At 46.9% G+C, this 18958-nt stretch overlaps 1 protein-coding gene across 3 annotated transcripts in view; it reads right to left on the bottom strand.

The window, feature by feature from the left end:
* afap1 (actin filament associated protein 1) overlaps window positions 1–18958 on the bottom strand; it is a 330702-nt gene that overhangs the window by 104175 nt on the left and 207569 nt on the right. For all 3 annotated transcript variants that reach the window (XM_085961916.1, XM_085961897.1, XM_085961906.1), the window contains exon 4: window positions 3099–3210. In XM_085961916.1, coding sequence (XP_085818042.1) covers window positions 3099–3210 — 112 coding nt within the window. The remainder of the gene's footprint in view (window positions 1–3098; window positions 3211–18958) is intronic.

Genomic DNA, 18958 nt, shown 5'->3' with positions numbered 1-18958 from the left:
GAGAAACCTGCGCACGCGTTCCACCTCTGAACCCCTTCTTTCAGGGGAACGGAAGTGCCGGTTTCCCGCGCATGCGCAGTGCATGCACGAAACCGGCACTTCCATTGGGCTTACGGGCGAGTACCCCATGTGTACTCACCCGTGGAGACCCGAATTTCTGGGCCATTATGAGGGATAATATGAGGGGCATGAGCTAATCCAAGAGTGGGAGGTCCTAGTTCCTTTTACTCAACAACAACTTGCATTTATATAGCACCTTTAACGTGATAAAACGTCCCAAGGCGCTTCACAGGAGCGTTATCAAGCAAAATTTGACACCGAGCCACATAAGGGCAGACGACCAAAAGCTTGGTCAAAGAGGTAGATTTTAAGGAGCATCTTAAAGGAGGAAAGAGAAGCAGAGAGAATTAGGGAGGGAATTCCAGGGCTTAGGGCCTTGGCAGCTGAAGGCATGGCCTCCTCTACGTACAAAACAATAAAGCAACTTCTTTTCTCTCTAAATCGTGATATCAAATTTTTGATTAATGTTCTCACCTCCTTATAAAGGGCACCGATGGGCAATTAAGAATCTTTCATGGGGAGGAAGGGCAGCCTATGCCAGGGTTCATGGCATCTCCAAATTAGTGGCTGTCTGAGATGTGCCCCTGGTGGTGTAGAGACCCGCCTTTGGTATTTTAGTTATAGAACCTCCCTCTGAACCTATAAATTCCTGCAGGGTTAGGACTAATGGTTCCCAGTGGGCACATCCAGGAACACATGGGAATGATGCCCCTATGGGTTTTTAGGACCAGTGTCTAAACAGAAGTTTGCTTGCTGTAGCCTCAATTTAGTCTTACTCCCCTTGGTTACTCTGGCACTTAAAACACAAGCAATCCACTGGCTGTTAGCTGAGAGATTCACTCGATGACGGCCCACTGAAGACCGTAAGAAGTATCTGACCACAAGCTGTCCATCATAAAGGGCTCCAACCAATCAGTGGCCCTGGCCACCTATCAGCGATCTCAGAATCAGCTGTCAATCAAAGCCGCTACCCCAGGCTGCGACTAATCCTTTGATCTGTGACTAAGGGGCTTGTGCCCATCCTGACACAAAAACAGCTAATGATACACCTCTCATGGTTTTATTAGACAGAACCATTCACCAATTATGAATGAAGGCAATTTCTGGCAACAGTCCAAGATGTTTTTCATTGCAAATAGCGGTCTCAGGATGAATACCCAGTAACCACTTCAGACAATCATTAGGTGAGTCATAGAAAATTCACATGTTGTGGAGCCCTTTCCCAGACAACTCCTCTGTTCGGAGTTGATGGCTTTCCGATCACAAGATGCTTTGTATGACTTTGGGTGTTAACCCCTTATCTGCTGTTTCTAGCATTACAAAATATAAGTTAAAATTGAATAAAACCAGGAAACACATTTTGTCACATTCCAATAAGCCAAACTGATCTTACATGTACAGTACTCAACCATGACTGCTCAAATTCCACAGATGACATTTCTGGGTTGCAGTGCAATATTGCTGTCAATTTTATGATCAATATCTTGAGCTATCTTTAAACTTTTGAATTTTAATAAACAGAGAGCCTCCTCTAGCTATTTATAAAGGAATTAGTTGAAACAACACTAACTGCTTTTGATGCGATTTATTCTCTCTACCCTATGGGAAACGACTTACAGCTTGTTAGAGCAGATATTAGGAATTCAGAGGCATGATCTGTTGATTTCCTGTCTATTTAAGAAATTGAAAATCAAGGGTGAATGGTTGAAATTTATAGGCTGTGTGCGCCCAAATTCCTGATATACAATTCTGGCTGGTAAAGCTCTGTGCTGTGAGCACAAATTTTCAAAATTACCCCAGCTATCCCGAACATAGGCCTCACCAATGATCTATACAAGAATAGAATTATTTCAGCTTTAATCACACCTAAACCCTACACCTTTACAGTTTTTGAGAATAAACGACCCATCCTTGTGGACATAGTTCATGATTCGTGTTTCAATATACATTAAGTCACATTTATCCACATTAAATTCCATCTGCCACCCATTGACTTAATTGATCCAGATCCTTTTAAATGTCATCACTACGCAAGTCACCTGGTTACATTTTGTGTCCTCAATAAAGATCAGAGAACACAAGACCCCTGTGGAACTCGATTAGTCACTTTAAGACAGAACTGTATCCAATTTACCAGCATATTCTGCCTTCTGTTGTCAAGCTAGATGCCCGACAACAAACAGACAATTTTCTATGGGTTTTTCTTAACATGTGTGATCAAGGTGCGATTTAGCCTGGACTTGACTTTACAAGCAATAAATCTTGCCACAGCAGTCAGTACTTTTCTGAAATGTGTCTTCAATAAGTTGAATATGCTGGCAAGCTCTTTTTTACAACAAAATACACAAAACTCTTGGAGGAAGGGGAGGAGAGGCAAAACATCAAAAGCCATTTGACCGTTAATTACTGGAAAAAAAACAGCTAGTGTTAGGTACTTGCATATAATGAATACCTAGGAATGATTGCAATTTACTAATCTTATTTTTACAATTTATGGTGTTAATTGAATTTACATTTTGAAATCACTGCTGTGTATCTTTCAGTTTTTATAAAACTGTGTTGTAGAGTTTGAGGTACTTTTATTCCATATTTGTACATTTTTCATAGAAGGCATCACTGGTCAATACTCTCCATTTAGCTGCTGTGGGGTTCATGATTTTGGCATAATAACAGCTAGTTTATCAAATAATAATCCATTTAATTATTGGGAAATTAAACATATTTATGGCATGCTTCTTTCTTCTTTAGGTAAAATCTCTTGAAAATAGTAGCATTTCTGCACCATATGCAAGGCTCAAATGTTCTCTGAATATGTCGGAGTACAATTGAAGCTTTTGTATGTTCATCTGTTTATACCTTGTTCTCCAATATTCACATATGTGTTTGTGGTAGAATGCCACTGCATAATTTTTTTTTAAATGGTGTGCAGAATAAATGCTTCTTTTAATATACCAATTCATTGAATCCTCAAAGGATTAAATGAAGCATTTAAGAAATATAAGTGTTCCTGTTGATACCTCACAGTAATGGGCATTTACCTCGAGAAGTGATGTACTCTGGAGCTTTCCCTGGACTCAGTGGCACCGCTTCCTCATAATAGCCTTCAGGCAAGGAAGAAGTTGGCAGTGGTGGTGGACTGTTGTCTAATGGCTGAAGGACACAAAGAGCTGTTATTAGGCTAGTATGGACACATTTCCATCAATCTCTTGCCATTCGCTGAATACTGCAGAAATACCTTCCTATGGAATATAAACTACAGGAGAGTCTGGCTTCACAAAAATCACATTGATAATTAATGCTGAACCCAGTTCAACCATCCTTGGACGCATGTCAAATATGTATTACTTAAACCTGAATCAACAATTTTGTCCAAAAACCTCAGAAAGAGACATGTCAATTAAATTGAATTTTTTCCCGTTATCCCCATTCTGCCAGTTAAATTTTTGACATGAAGCAATCTTAGAAATAACAAGCGAGGGAGAGAAAACAGTCAAGAATCTTAATTAAAATAAAAGGAAAACCTTGAAAATCAAAACATTTAAAATAGTGAATTCACCCAAGCTAATAAAGTGTGGTGGGACATTCGTTGTGTATTTGGCTGGACACATGGAAGAAGAAATTGAGTTTTTCATTTTTTAAATTTCAGTTCAGTTAAATAAATAAATATGAATGTCTATTTTTGGAATTTGGCTTTATCCTAGACTATTGCTTTACTTTTGCCCTTCAACACACTACACATTATTCCAAGAGAGACCAGGCAGATGTGCAAACAGTCTATTCCCAAAAGCTCTGCAAATGCCTCTCTGAAACTGGTTGCAAGAAGGCGCACAGAATGATACAAGTTGATGAATCCCTCCTGCTTTCAATCTCTGCTCACTCCAACATTACTATGGAAGTTACACTTATCCCTTTCTCCACAAACCCTTGTTGACGACACAATGAGAGAAAGCCACTGGAGCTGAATTTGAGCACTAATGGGAGGCAGTGGTCAAGAAATCCGACAGAACAGATTTCCACCAGATTCCTGTTGGTTTTGGTCCCTGTTATATATTCCTTTTGGGCCTGAGGCGGATGTCCGAAGCTCCTGTTCAAAGCAGGTGGGATCTTTATCAACCTATATAAGTGGGAGCAGATAAGGGTTTCACAGAACTTTCCAGCCCACAAGCACGCTGGATGCACATGTGTGGGGACAGTAATGGGCATCTGTGGCCTACAACCTGGCTGCATCTTCTTACAGGCACACTGCAGTGCTGACCTATGGGATGGTGCTGTGGAATGGCACAAAGGGCAACCCTCCCCGCTAGCATCTCCTGCAGCTCCACGCAGCAGCCATTAAGGAGAAGGCCAGGTGCTGTGCTGTACAACCACTTGTCTGCAGGCTCATGTCTGCACCTAGCCGCATACAGTATTTCACTTCATTCTGACCTGCCACCTCTTAAACCCATGCTCATTCAGCCTTGACAAAGTTTGCAGATGCCCTTGAATGCTCTCCAGAAGCTTTCTAAATTTTTGTCCCCTCCTTATGAAACTCCCCATTAATTGCCCCATCCCTTTAAATTTTCCTCTCCTACCAGTGGCATCAACCCAGACTCACTTGAGTATTGCACCTGGAGTGGTGTATAACTTATGCAAATGAGATTAGACCTAACTTGTCCTAACCGTGTGCTAACTCGCACCAAGTCCCGATCACCCATCACCCCTGTACTCGCAGACCTACATTGGCTCCTGGATAAGCAACACCTTGATTTTAAAATTCTCATCCTTGTCTTCACATCCCTCCATGGCCTCACCCCTCCCTAGCTCTGTAATCTCCTCCAGCCCCACAACTCCCCCCCCCCCCCCCCCCCCAAAAAAAAATATCTGCGCTCCTCTAATTCTGGCCTCTTGAGCATCCCTGATTATAAAATCGCTCAACCTTTGGTGGCCATGCCTTCTGTTGCCTAGGCCCTAAGCTTTGGAATTCCCTCCTTAAAACTCTCCTCCTCTTTACCTCTTTCCTCCTTTAAGACATTCCTTAAAATCTACCTCTCAACTGCCCTAATTTCTCCTGATGGCAAATTTTGCTTAATCACACTCCTGTGAAGTGTCTTATAACCCTTTACTACGTTAAAGGCCCTATATAAATACAAGTTGCTGTTGTTGTAGACCAAAAAATGGAATGCTAATTACACAAGATTTAGCTGGGGTTTATAGCACTTCTTGTTATTCACTCACGGGATGTGGGCATCGCTTCTGACAAAGCTTATGAAATTAAAGCTTTAACCTCTAAAACCGAAACCTGACCAGACATGTTAAAACTATGGGGGGAAAAATTCAGTTGGTAGCGCCTCCCGTTTGCGCCTTAAGAGGGCGCAAACCAACTAGCACCTGGGCACGGCACTGCCCTCGTCTCCCGCAAAATTCAGCGGGAGGTTAGTGGTAGCGCTAACCGGTAGCACTCTGCAGTGCTGGCGATGACGTCATTGGTGTGCGCAGCGCCCCGCTCACGCCCCGGCCACGATCATCGGGAGTGCCCCCTGATTTACCGCCGGACGCTATGTCCGACGGGGTCAGGGGGGCGTACCTGTGGCCGGGGAGGCACAATTTAAAGGTGAGGTGCGGGGCGGCCATTTTTGTTGCTGGCCGCCTGCCAGCACCTGCCTGCGCTCCTGTCGCTGGCCTCCTGAACCCCCCCCCGCGGAGTGTCGGCTGCGCTCCAAGAGCCCGGCACTTCTCTTGAGTGCTGGGCTCTTTTGCCTGCACTCCCGATCCCCGGGGGGCCCAGCTGGGCCCCAGGTCGCACTGCACAAGGCCCTTCCCCTTTAAGAAGGGGAGGAAGGCCTGCAATACCGCGGCGCGACGTGCCACAGCGTGTGGCACTGTGGCACGTAGCGCCACGATATTCACTCGCAGTGCCCCAAGAGAGAGGCAGGGCGCTTCCAGTAATGTCCCGCTTCCCTCTTGGGGCACAACCACTCAATTTCCGGCGTGGGGGTGCTATTTTTTCCAGGGCGCAACATTCAGCGCCCCGGCGAAGTTAGCGCCTCAATTGGGGCGCTACTCAATTTTTAGCCCATGATGTTTCCTTAACCAATGTGTCTTCTATTTTCAAAGACAAAAAGATTAGGGCGGGGGGAAGGAAGAGAGAAGAAAATAGGCTCAATAATTTAATTGCTGGCACTGGAAAAGACCTAATGTCACCCACTGCCTTATATTTTTGAAACCTGGATGATTTCTCCCCCGCAAAAAAAGTTATTGGCCTCTTCAAGTGACTTACTTGTGGTACTGAGCCATACAGAATAGGAATGTCCTAGAAAATCAGTAATCTCCTAAACTCAATGATCCCTGCTGGAAAATGCACATGTAAGAATTCAATTGATGACAAGGTTAAGCTCTTCCCCCTGCTAACACTCACTGTCTAGGCTCACACATTAAAAAAGGCCAATTGGCTCAATACTAGAGGATTGTCAGTGCCCATGGAACCAAACTCTAGCATCATCACCACCTTCAGGGTCTGGGGGTGGGGGAGGTGTGGTGGCGGGGGGGCAGGGGGATAGAGGCAAAGTGGTGGCTGTGTCCTCTTTCTCTCTCCCTCATACCTGTTAGTTATAGCTGCTAACTAAAGCCCCCGTTCACAATGCGCAGTACCTAATTTAGTATTCCACTTCAAGAGACTTTGGATTGAAAGTTTGAAGAAGAAAACAATTCCTAATAAAACAAAGATATTTCATGCAAACTGTCCTTTTGAGTTAAGAGTTGTGTCTCTGAGCTGTGTAGATTCCTTAGCGCTGTTGCAGCCCTTTGTAACATTTGCATATTGAATTATCATTGGCCCGCAGGCATCTGTAAGGAATAACTATTATATTCACGTGATCACATGCTGAGTTGTCATTGGCCTGCAGGCATCTGTAAGGACGATTATTGTTTAGAAGACCCAGTCTAGGGGTCCTAATGCCATGCTTTCCCCATGGTGCTATGAGTAAGATCACAGACCTAATCTATATATATAAAGCGGCTCTTCTGTCTGTCCCGATGTCTGTCTGTCTGTCTGTCTGTCCGCCTGGTCTCTATACGTTTGGAAGTTACAGAGCGTACCGACGCGCGCGTCGCCTCAAAAGAAAGCTTGCGATTCCGGACCAGTCATAGGCATATTTACGTTTCGGCTGGACAAAAATCCCGCCCGCGGTATCCCAAAAACGTTCAGCGTTCTGCTCATTAGCATCTCATTAGCGACCGTGTGACGTCGAGGTCTTCCTACAGTCGAGTGCCGAGTGACTCGACGATTGACCAATCCTACGCTTCGGTGACCTGACCGGTCGACCAATTGGTGCGTGTGTGGGCGGGCCTTATCCTTCTGAACCGAGGTGAGTGGCCGCCATCTTGATTTTCCACGATTTTTTCCCCCACACTTTCTGTGTGTTAGGGAACTAAGGTAAATATTTCAATTATGTGTTAGGCAATTAATTAACAATTTATTTGAGTTTTATATTGTGTTTAGCAACCCCCCCCCCTCCTCCTCACCCTCGCGCAGGGGGGACTCGGGGCCTGAAGCTGAAAAAATTTCTCTCTCTCTCCTTCTCCTCTTCCCTCTCTCTCCTTCTCCTCTTCCCGCTCTCCTCTTCCCTCTCTCTCCTTCTCCTCTTCCCTCTCTGTCTCTCTCTACTTCCCCCTCTCAGGTGTCGCGGACGGAGCGCGGGCGCGCCGCCCGAAGTTTCCCGCTCGCTAACGGCCTTGCCGGCTCCCGCGGGCCGCTCGCACTGACCGCGCATGCGCCGCCCGCACTCACCGCGCATGCGCCGCCCACACTCACCGCGCATGCGCTGCCCGCCCGCCCGCAGCGGCCGTCCATCAGCCGCGGGATACGCGGGGGACCTCAGCAACGGCATCGGACCTCAGGCGCTAGGCAGGGGGAGGGGCCGGAGAGAGGGACAGAGGGGAGTGGGGGAGCGGGGGAGCGGAGGGGTGGGGGGGAGAGGGAGGGGAGGGAGAGGGGAGGGGAGGGAGGGAGAGAGGGGAGGGGAGGGAGGGAGAGAGGGGAGGGAGGGAGAGAGGGGAGGGAGGGATAGGACAGGGAGAGGACATGACAGGGAGAGGGGGGACACACAGGGGCAGGGAGACCAAACGCCCCAAAATTGCCCTCGCGCCCCAAAATTGCCCTCGCAACGCGGGGCTCCCCAGCTAGTGCTTAATAAGAGTTAAACTGTAATACTCCGTTGTCCTGCAATTTATTATTTTTATACAAAGTGTGTAAAACAAGACATCGTGTCAGAAGTGGGATTGTAAATGGACATTGTTGGAGCTCCCTTGCCTCGAATGGATTGGGAATCTATGAACTTACCTAGAGAAAGGCGCAAGTTCAAGCAACACGTGGAGTTGATGTTATCGGGTCCGCTGAAAAGCAAAGGGGAGGAAGAAAGATGCAGCTACCTACTCCTGTGGATCGGAGAAAAAGGGAGAGACATTTTTAATACATGGTCTCTCACTGCGGATGAAGCAAAGGTACTGAAAAGTTATTTTGACCGTTTTGAATCATATGTGATGCCCAAGACAAATACGATATTCGCTAGGTACAAGTTTCAGGAGAAAGTACAAGGAGCTAGTGAGTCGTTTGAACAGTTCGTGACTGAGTTAAAACTGCTGGTAAAAGACTGTGAATATGCAGATAAAGATGAGATGGTCAGCGACCGCATCGTGTTTCGAATACATTCAGCTAAAGTGAGAGAGAAACTTGAATGTTGGGTCCGGGCTAACACTGGACAAAGCTATGGACATAGCTAGATCGCACGAGATAGCCCAAGCACAGTTGAAAACCATAACCGGCGCCACGAGCAGCTCGCGTGAACAGACAGTGCACGCAGTTAATAGACACACACCAAAGAACACCGCCCAGAGAGCGTGTTTCAGAACAGAAAGAACAGAGAGAGTTCTAAAAATGAGCGACACAGACATAAAACGCTTCAAAAACTGTGGATATTGTGGAGACAAGGTGCATGGGGAAAAGGAGCACTGCCCTGCCAAAGGAAGGCAATGTGGTAAATGGAACCACTTTGCTAAAGTTTGCAGGACTGTTTTTGGAAGAGCAGTACACACAGTGAGTGACAGCCAAATGCCAGATAGAGAGCCAAATGCAGAGGAACTGTTTATTGATTCTGTGTCACAGAAAAAACATATTTCAGAGACTGAGCAAGCCTTTGCAGACATTGAGATAGGAAAACAGGGCACAGAGCTTAAGTTTAAACTAGACACTGGAGCTCAGGTTAATGTAATTCCTCTGAGTGAGTATCACAGCTTGAAGGATGAGGGTGAGATACAGGCCACCTCACGCAGACTGACCAGCTATGGGGGTGAGCAGCTCATTGTAAAAGGCACATGTGAGATGAAATGCAAGTACAAAGAAAGCGACATGATGTTGGACTTTTACATTGTTGACACTCGAGCACCTCCAGTGCTAGGGCTAACGGCATGTTTAGACATGGGCCTCGTCAAGCTAGTGCTATCATTGACAGCACCAGTTGAGAAGCAGACAGTCATGGAGGAGTTTGCTGATGTTTTCAAAGGAATCGGACTATTCACAGGTGAATGCACTATTCACCTTGACCCAGCAGCAACCCCTGTGGTTTGCCCACTGAGAAGGATACCTCTTGCTCTACGTAGTCGCCTGAAGGAGGAGCTGCAGAGCATGGAGAATACAGAAATCATCGTCCAGGAAACAGAACCGACAGAGTGGGTCAACGCGTTAGTAGTGGTTGAGAAACCACGTACAGGCAAGCTCAGAGTCTGTCTCGACCCCAGAGATTTGAACAAGGCTATCAAACGCCCTCACTACCCTCTACCAACGCTAGATTACATCACACCCAAGCTCGTGGGAGCACGTTACTTCAGTGTAATGGACGCACGATCAGGATACTGGACTATCAAGCTCACGGAAGAGTCATCTAAGCTAACAACATTCAACACACCATTTGGACGCTACCGATTTCTGCGTTTACCATTTGGTCTTATCTCAGCTCAGGATGAATTCCAGCGGAAGATCAACGAAACCTATGAAGGCCTCGACGGAGTAGTCGCAATCGTAGACGACATCCTCATCTATGGTAGGAATAGAGAGGAACATGACAGGAACCTCTGTGCAATGCTACAAAGATCACGGGAGAAAGGTATCCGGCTCAACCCCGAGAAAAGCATAATCGGATCCACCAAGATCAGTTATTTCGGGTATCGCCTCTCAACTGAAGGCATTAAGCCGGATCCAGAGAAAATCACCGCCATCAAGAAGATGGAGCCGCCGAAGAACCGCGCAGAGCTAGAGACAGTACTAGGCATGGTTAACTACTTAGCCAAGTTTGCCCCGAACCTCTCCGAAATCAACGCACCCATGCGTCAGTTGCTCAAACAATCCAATGAGTTCCTGTGGGACAAACAACATGACACAGCATTTCAGAAAATGAAAGACCTAATCACCAGAGAACCAGGACCAGTTCTTGCCTACTTCGACCCCAACAAAGAGCTCAGACTACAAGTGACGCGTCAAAGTACGGACTAGGCGCAGTATTACTGCAAGAAAGAAAGCCCATCGTTTACGCTTTCAGATCTCTCACAGACAGTGAAATCAACTATGCTCAAATCGAGAAAGAGCTATATGCAATCCTGTTTGGATGTAAGCGTTTCCACCAATACATCTATGGCCGACAAGTCATTGTGGAATCCGACCACAAGCCCCTCAAGTCAATCATGAAGAAACCACTAGCCGCAGCCCCACCAAGGCTACAGAGAATGATCCTTCAGCTACAGAAGTCTTACTTCACAATCATTCACCATCCAGGCAAAGACATTCCTGTCGCAGACACGCTCTCCAGAAAGTCTCTTAGCTACCAGGACAGCAGCCTCAGTGAAGGCATGGATGTGCAGGTGCACATGGTGTACAACGGCTTACTTGTGAGTGACTCAAAACTGAAGGAGATCCAAGCAGGAACAGAGAAAGATGCACAACTCACACTGCTGAGCAAAGTCATATATGAAGGATGGCCTGAGGAAAGGAGGAAATGCCCTCAGAGCATTTCTGAATTCTGGAACCACAGAGACGAACAGTCACAAATCAACAGAATCGTTTTCAAAGGGGAGAAAATCATCATTCCTACCAGTCTCAGAGAAGAGATGTTGACAAAATTTCATGCTGGACATATGGGCATGGAAAAATGCAAACAAAGAGCACGTCACATTATGTTTTGGCCCGGAATGTGCAAACACATTGAGGACATTGTCGGAAAATGTTCCATTTGACTAGAACGCCACCCATCAAATGTCAAAGAGCCCATGATACCTCACCGTATCCCAGACAGGCCCTGGCAGGTCGCGGCAACAGATCTGTTCACATGGAACAACGAGGACTACATAGTGACTGTTGATTACTACAGCAGATTTTTTGAACTGGACAAGCTTCACAGCACCACATCTGCCACTGTGATCCACAAGCTAAAGGCAGCCTTTGCCAGGCATGGCATGGTAGAGACTTTAGTCTCAGACAATGGCCCCCAATACAAATCAAAAAAGTTCGAGTCATTTGCCAAAGCATGGGATTTCACACATGTCACATCAAGCCCACATTACCCTCAAAGTAATGGCCTTGCTGAAAAAACTGTCCAGATTGCAAAAACACTCATGGACAAAGCCAAAGCGGACAAAAGAGACCCCTGCATCAGTCTCCTTGAGTACTGCAACACTCCAGTTGACAACTTCAAGTCACCAGCACAGCTGTTGATGAGCCGCAGACTTCGCGCAGTCCTTCCAAGCACCAACCAGCAGCTGCAGCCAGAGGTCGTCAGCTGCAAACAAGTGCATGCAAAACGTGTACAGAGACAGCAACACCAAAAGTGATACTATGACAGGTCAGCTAGACTACTGCCGCCGCTGCACAATGGAGAATCCGTCAGAATCCAGGAGCATGACTACTGCAAGCCAGCAGTCGTCATCCAGCCAGCTGACACTGAGCGATCGTATCACGTCCGCACTCCAGAAGGATAGGTGTACCGCCACAATCGCAGGCACCTCCTGAACACCAAGGAACAACACCGTCATTCTGACGAGAGGATCAGTTCAACAGAGTGTGATGAACAGAGCAATACAGAAAACACATCATACTTACCTGAACCTAAACCTGAACCTGAATTGTTGACTGATTCAGGAGCATGCTCAGTTTCATACCACACAAGGTCGGGACGAGAGGTCAAGCCTAGAGTTATCCTTGACTTGTGAACTGTCAAAGGGTGTAGGCGGATCGCTGCACTAAAAAAAAACTGTACATCGTTATTGAAACGTTGAGATGTTTTCAGTGCTAGTTAAATGCTGACTTTACTTGTATGTTTATGCTACCGAGAACATTATGTAGAAGAAAGGTTTAAAAGTAATGCATAACATTTTTCTTTTAAAAGGGGATGTAACATTTGCATATTGAATTATCATTGGCCCGCAGGCATCTGTAAGGAATACCTATTATATTCACATGTGATCACATGCCGAGTTGTCATTGGCCTGTAGGCATCTGTAAGGACTACTATTGTTTTGAAGACCCAGGCTAGGGCTTTCCCCATGGTGCTGCTATGAGTAAGATCACAGACCTAATGCTTAATAAAAGAGTTAAACTGTAATACTCCGTTGTCCTGCAATTTATTATTTTTATACAAAGTGTGTAAAACAAGACACCCTTCATCGGGCTTTAGTCCAAAAGTGCCTGCTACAGTAATTGAATGGAAAAAAAATGACAAGGTTGCATTGCTGGATGGCAGTCAGAAAGGAATAAAGAGGTACTTGAAATATACAACCACACAACCTGGAAGCTACACTTGAAATTGCACCCATTTTGCCGATGTCAAGTTACAGCCAAGTATCCTCCCAATCCTCATTAGAATATGCCCAAACTTAAAATGGTTGTAAATGGGCATAAATCAGTGTAAATAATAGGGGCCCAGGAAACACCAAATCCACCCCAGTATATTTCTTACAAAAGCAAAATAAAAACTGAAAATGTTGGAAATACTCAGCAGGAATCTGCGGAAAGAGAAACAAAGTTAACTTTTCAGGTCAATGACCTTTCGTCGGAACTGGAAAAAGTTACAGGTGTAACAGTTTTAAGCAAGTACAGAGGCAGAGAAAGGGGGAGGGGAGAAAAGAACAAAAGGGAAGTTCTGTGATAGGGTGGAAGGCAGGAGTGATTAAATGACAAAAAGTATGATGGTGCAAGGCAAAAGGGGATGGTAATGGGACAAGAAACAAAAGATGAGTCTAGAGGAGGTGTAAATGGCAACAGCAGAAACATTACCAGCACCTGCTGTCTGAAAAAATGGGGGCAGTGGTTATGGAAATTGTTGAAATTAATGTCGAGTCCACAAGGCTGTGAAGTGCCTAATCGAAAGACAAGGTGCTGTTCCTCGAGCTTACGTTGAACTTAATTAGAACGGTGTTGGAGGCCGAGGACAGAGAGGTCAGAGGGGTCAGTGGGAGTGGGGCGGAGAATTAAAATGACAGGCGACCGGAAGTGCGGGATTACACTTAAGGGCTGAACAGAGGTGTTCCGCAAAGTGGTCACCCGATCTGCGTTTGGCCTCCCCTATGTAGAAGAGACTGCATTGTGAGCAGTGAATACAGTATACTAAATGGAAAAAAGTACAAGTGAATCGCTGTTTCACCTGGAAAGTGTGTTTGGGGCCCTGGATGGTGGGAAGGGAGGAGGTAAAAGGGCAGGTGTTGCATCTCCTGCGCTTGCATGGGAAAGTGCCGTGGGACGGGGAGGGGGTGTTGGGGGTGATTGAGGAGTGGACCAGGGTGTTGCGGAGGGAACGGTCCCTTCGGAATGCTGTGATAGGGTGGAAGGCAGGAGAGAATCAGAAAGAGGAAGGGAGGGGAAGATGCATTTGGTGGTGGCATCACGCTGGAGGTGGTTGAAATAGCAGTTGAATGTGGAGGCTGGTGGGGTGGAAGGTGAGGACAAAGGGAACTCTATCATGGTTCTGGGGAGGAGAAGGGGTGAGAGCAGAAGTGTGGGAAATGGGACAGACACAGTCGTGGGCCATGTTAATCACGGTGAAGGGGAATCCTCGGGTTGAGGAAAAAGACACATTGGAATTACTGGTATGGAAAGTAGCATTGTCAGAACAGGTGCGATGGAGACGGAGAATGGAATAGAGTCCTTACAAGAAGCGGGGTGGGAGGAAGCATAGTCAAGATAGCTGTGGGAGTCAGTGGACTTATAGTGGATGTTGGTCGATAACCTATCCCCAGAAATGGAGATAGAGAAGTCGAGGAACGGAAGGGAAGAGTCGGAGATGAAGCGAGGGAAGAGTGGAAATTGGAAGCGAAGTTGATTAAATTTTCCAGTTCGGAGCGAGAGCAGGAAACAGCACCGATACAGTCATCAATGTACCAGAAAAAGAGGTGAGGGAGAGGACTTGAGTAGGACTGGAAAAAAGAATGTTCCACGTAGCCCGCGAAAAGGCAGGCAAAGCTAGGACCCATGCGGGTTCTCAGAGCAACACCTTTTATTTGGAGGAAGTGAGTGGAGTCAAAGGAGAAGTTGTTAAACGTGAGAACAAGTTCAGCCAGGCAGAGGTGGGTTGTGGTGGATGAGGATTGGTTGGGCCTCCGTTCAAGGTAGAAGCAGAGGGCTCTCAGGCCGTCCTGGTGGGGGATGGATGTTTAGGGGGACTGGACCACCATGGTGAAAAGGAGACGGTTAGGGTCAGAAAACTGAAAACTGTTAAAGTGGCAGAGGGTATCGGAAGAGTCACGGATGTAGGTGGGAAGAGACTGGACAAGGGGAGAAAAAATAGAGTTGAGATAGGAAGAAATCAGTTCCATGGGGCAAGAACAGGCTGAAATGATGGGTCTACCAGGGCAGTCCTGTTTGTGGATCTTGGGAAGGAGGTAGAAGCGGGCTATGCAGCGTTGGGGGACTATGACATTGGAGGCCATGGAGAGATCACCAGAGGAGATAAGTTCAATGACAGTCTGGAAAACGATGGCTTGATGTTCAGTGGTGGTGTCATGGTCCAGGGGGAGGCAGGAGGTGGTGTCAGAGTCAGCGTTCAGCCTCCGCACGGTTCGCCAAACAACAACAGCAACACCCTTGTCAGCAGTTTTAATGACAATGTTAGGGTTGGACCCGAGAGAACGGAGAGCTGCAAGTTCAGAGGGAGGTAGGTTAGAGTGAGTGAGCGGAGTAGAAAAATTGAGACAGCTGGTGTCACGCTGTCAGATCCAATGAAAAGATCTAGAGAGGGTTAAGAGGCCAGAGGGAGGGGTCCAGGTGAAACAAGAATTTTGAAGATGGGAGAAGGGGTCCACTGTGCGCGGGGGAAGACTCCTGGCAAAAGAAGTGGGCGCGGAGGCGAAGGCGACAGAAGAGGAGCTCGGCATCGTGCCAAGCTTGTAATTCATCGAGGTGGGGGCATAAGGGGATGAAGCTGAGGCCTTTGCTGAGGACTAGTATATTTTTTCTTTTGTGTCTTAAAATTTAAGTTTCAACTCATTTAACCTCATTCACGCACATCAGGCACAGCATGTTTAGTCTTGCAATCGGGGTAGCTTTTCAATTTTTAATGGGACTAATACTTTGCCATAAAAATGCATTCAAAGAAACAGATAATAGAGATCTCAGTGAGGATCATTTTTTTAAAAATGGCAATTAAAAGACCAGAAAAATTACTGTTTCCTGATGTTCGTGAAAATCTGGTCGCAATGTTGAGAGAACCTCCCGAGTAAACGCGTTTGAGACTTGGGGGCATGGCCAGTTTTGTGGGTGGCGATTCGGTTGTATGGAAGGTTTGATGAATGGATGTAAAAGATCGAGGATATTTGGGCGTATTCTAGTTACGTGGGTAACTCACTTACGCCTAAAATTCCGTGATCTTTTTGGCCGTGCAATTGGTTTGCACCCAGATTACGGGTGTATCTAGATGCAAGTGTGAAGGAAACTCCAGGCTCCTACCTGTGAACAATTGTAATGTAGCATGGAAACATTCTTAATACATTCTTGGGACAGGTTACATTTTCTAAAAATTAGTAACTTGCTGCACTACTGCTGCATTCTCATGCCTTTTTAACTCAGATAGTCTGTTTTACAGCCTCATTAGCAAACAAGAAAAAGGGAAATGTTGACACAGCCAGCCTATAATACTTTGGGAAAACAATAAATCACTTCCGTCTGACTTGCAGAGTTTAATCACTACCATTTACAGTGCTGACATAAACGTCCTGTTATTCAGTGTCCTGTCTGTAAAACAAGTCTTCAATTATATTTCTGTGCAGGGACTATGATGACAAGCGCATGGTCACCTCCTGCTACTCAACCAAGCTCAACATCCACACCTGTGTTTTTAAGTTATTCTTTCATTTTTTGATGAAGCTGCCTTATTCACAAGTGAGGGTGAACACACAACCTCTTTTATATCCACACAGGTTCCCCTTTTACCCACACTAGGCCATGCACTTCAACAGCAAAGCAAGAACAGGGCAAGTTGCCTGCTTGTAGACCACCACTAACGTTGATCTTAGCCAGCCACCAGGTCACATGGTAGAGTGGCTTGGTGGAGACATTGTCCCATTTCCCAAAGCATCTCGTCAGTGCACCATCTGAGCCACCCTTCTAAAATAAATGATCCCCACAATTTTTCCAAGAAAAGGAAACCAAGTGGCCTTGTGAGAATTGACCTCTTCCCACATGGCCAGAAGATGTGTTGACAGTTAGTGAAATATCCTGCCCTCAACACTCAGCAGATCACCATTTTATGACAGTGGAGACAACTGCTTCAATTCTTCTAAAATAGAACCCGGCACAACTTAATCTTCCAAAGATTTAATTTTGGAATGTTTTGCAGTCATAATCTGACTAGGTTAAATATTAGAGTGCCAAGTGTCAGTTTGGCTTAGTTGGTAGAACTCTTGTCTTTGAGTCAGAAGGTTATAGGTTCAAATCCCATTACAGATTTAAACACATAGGGCTGGATTTTACCAGCCCCGAGGAGGTGGGTTTGCAGGCAGGACTGCTGGCAAAATGGGAAAAGTTTTCCTGGGAGGCGGGTTCCTGACTCGCGCAGGGACCCGGGACCCGTCTCCTCGAGGCAGGAAGGAGAATAGAGACAATTAACTGCCTGTTAACAGGCAGTTAAAAGGCTTATCCCCATTTTACCCCTGTGTGATGAAATATGTCATTCATCAGACTCTGTATTTAACTACATATATTGTATTGCCTGCTCCTGTGTTTTTACCTTGTATTGTATATAGTGCACCGCCCCCTTTCTCCCCATTGGGTGTGTCGGCTCCGCCCATACCTGGCCCTACTTAAGACAAGCCCAGGCTTGTCTTGCAGCAGAACAGCAGAATGCTAGGTGAAGACACAGGCATCTTTCTTTGCTAATAAAAGCCTAGTTTTATCCAGTTAACTTTGAGCCTTGAAGTTATTGAGGCGCATCAATTTTATTTGCAAACTTTCAACGATGGATCAACTTTTGAAACCGGAACGCTTGGATTTGGACCCGCATGCTTCGGATGCATCGGCACGGTTTGGACACTGGTTCCAGTGCTTGGAATTTTTTATGGCCAACTCCGAAGCCGTCACAGCCTCTAGAGCCACCGGAGATGTGAAACTTGGGATCCTGCAGAATCGGGTAAGCCACCGGGTTTTTCCACTCATCCAAGACGCCGCCACCTACCTGAATGCCTGCAACATTCTAAAGGCCCACTATCAGCGGCCTACGAGGTGTACGCCAGGCATCTGCTTGCTACCTGCACACAGCGACCCGGAGAGTCGCTAGAGGACTTTCTAGTCACCCTAAAAGTGCTTGGCAAAGACTGCAAATGCAAAGACGTGAAAGCCACGGTATACACAGACGAGCTTATTCGGGATGCCTTTATCACAGGCCTTAGCTCTAATTACATCCGGCAGAGACTGCTAGAGAAAACGGGCCTAGATCTGACACAGGCTGTGGACACAGCGCGATCGCTGGATGTGGCTCAGAAGAACTCTGACTCCTACTCTTCAGGCCGCGCAGCCCACGCCGCCTCGTACGCACCAAGGGCGCCGCCATGTTGGAAGACATCTTCCCCGCCCGGTAGCCCAACACCGTCGGGGCCCTGCTCTCCCCCCAGAAGCCCTACGACCGCCGCGACGCATCGGGGCCCCAAATGCTACTTCTGCGGGCAGCTGAAGCACACCAGGAACCTGTGCCCGGCGAAAGGCACCACCTGTTGTAAGTGCGGTAAGAAGGGGCACTTTGGGAAGGTGTGCAGAGGGAACCCCGCAGGCAAACCCGCCACCGCCGCGTGCGCGCCGTGGGAGCGGCCATTTTGGACGCCATCTTGTCTGACCTCGTGGGGTCCGCCACCTCGCGAGCAGACATCGTGGACGCCATCTTACCCGGCCTCGTGTGGCCCACCATCTTGTCCCGATCAGGGCCCTACAGTGGCATCGATCACAGTGGACCAGTCCAGACCGCACCCACTATCCAAATCGATGGTGGACATCGAGGTAAACGGGTGCAAGGTTAAATGTTTAATTGACAGCGGGAGCACGGAGAGCTTCATTCACCCTGGTCTGGTACAACGACTCTCTCTAACTATAGTCCCTACTCAGGGCACAATCTCTATGGCCGACAAAACCCAGATATCGACTATTGCGGGTTACTGCGCGATACGATTGTCCGTTAAAGGCACTGTATATAATAATTTTAAACTGTTAATTATGAAGGATTTATGTGTGAGCGTGATCTTGGGCCTGGATTTTCAGTGCCACCACCAAAGCATCACGCTCAATTTCGGTGGGACCCAGCCGCCCTTCACAGTGTGCGGTCTGGCTACCCTGAACCTTACCCCTAACTGCCGGCCAATAGCGACCAAAAGCAGGAGGTACAGCTGGGAGGACAGGCGGTTT

Source organism: Somniosus microcephalus, chromosome 2, assembly GCF_052327205.1.
Source record: "Somniosus microcephalus isolate GS21.2 chromosome 2, FLI_Smic_1.0, whole genome shotgun sequence".
In the NCBI taxonomy this organism is placed as follows: Eukaryota; Metazoa; Chordata; class Chondrichthyes; order Squaliformes; family Somniosidae; genus Somniosus; species Somniosus microcephalus.
This window is presented reverse-complemented; position numbering and strand designations above follow the sequence as displayed.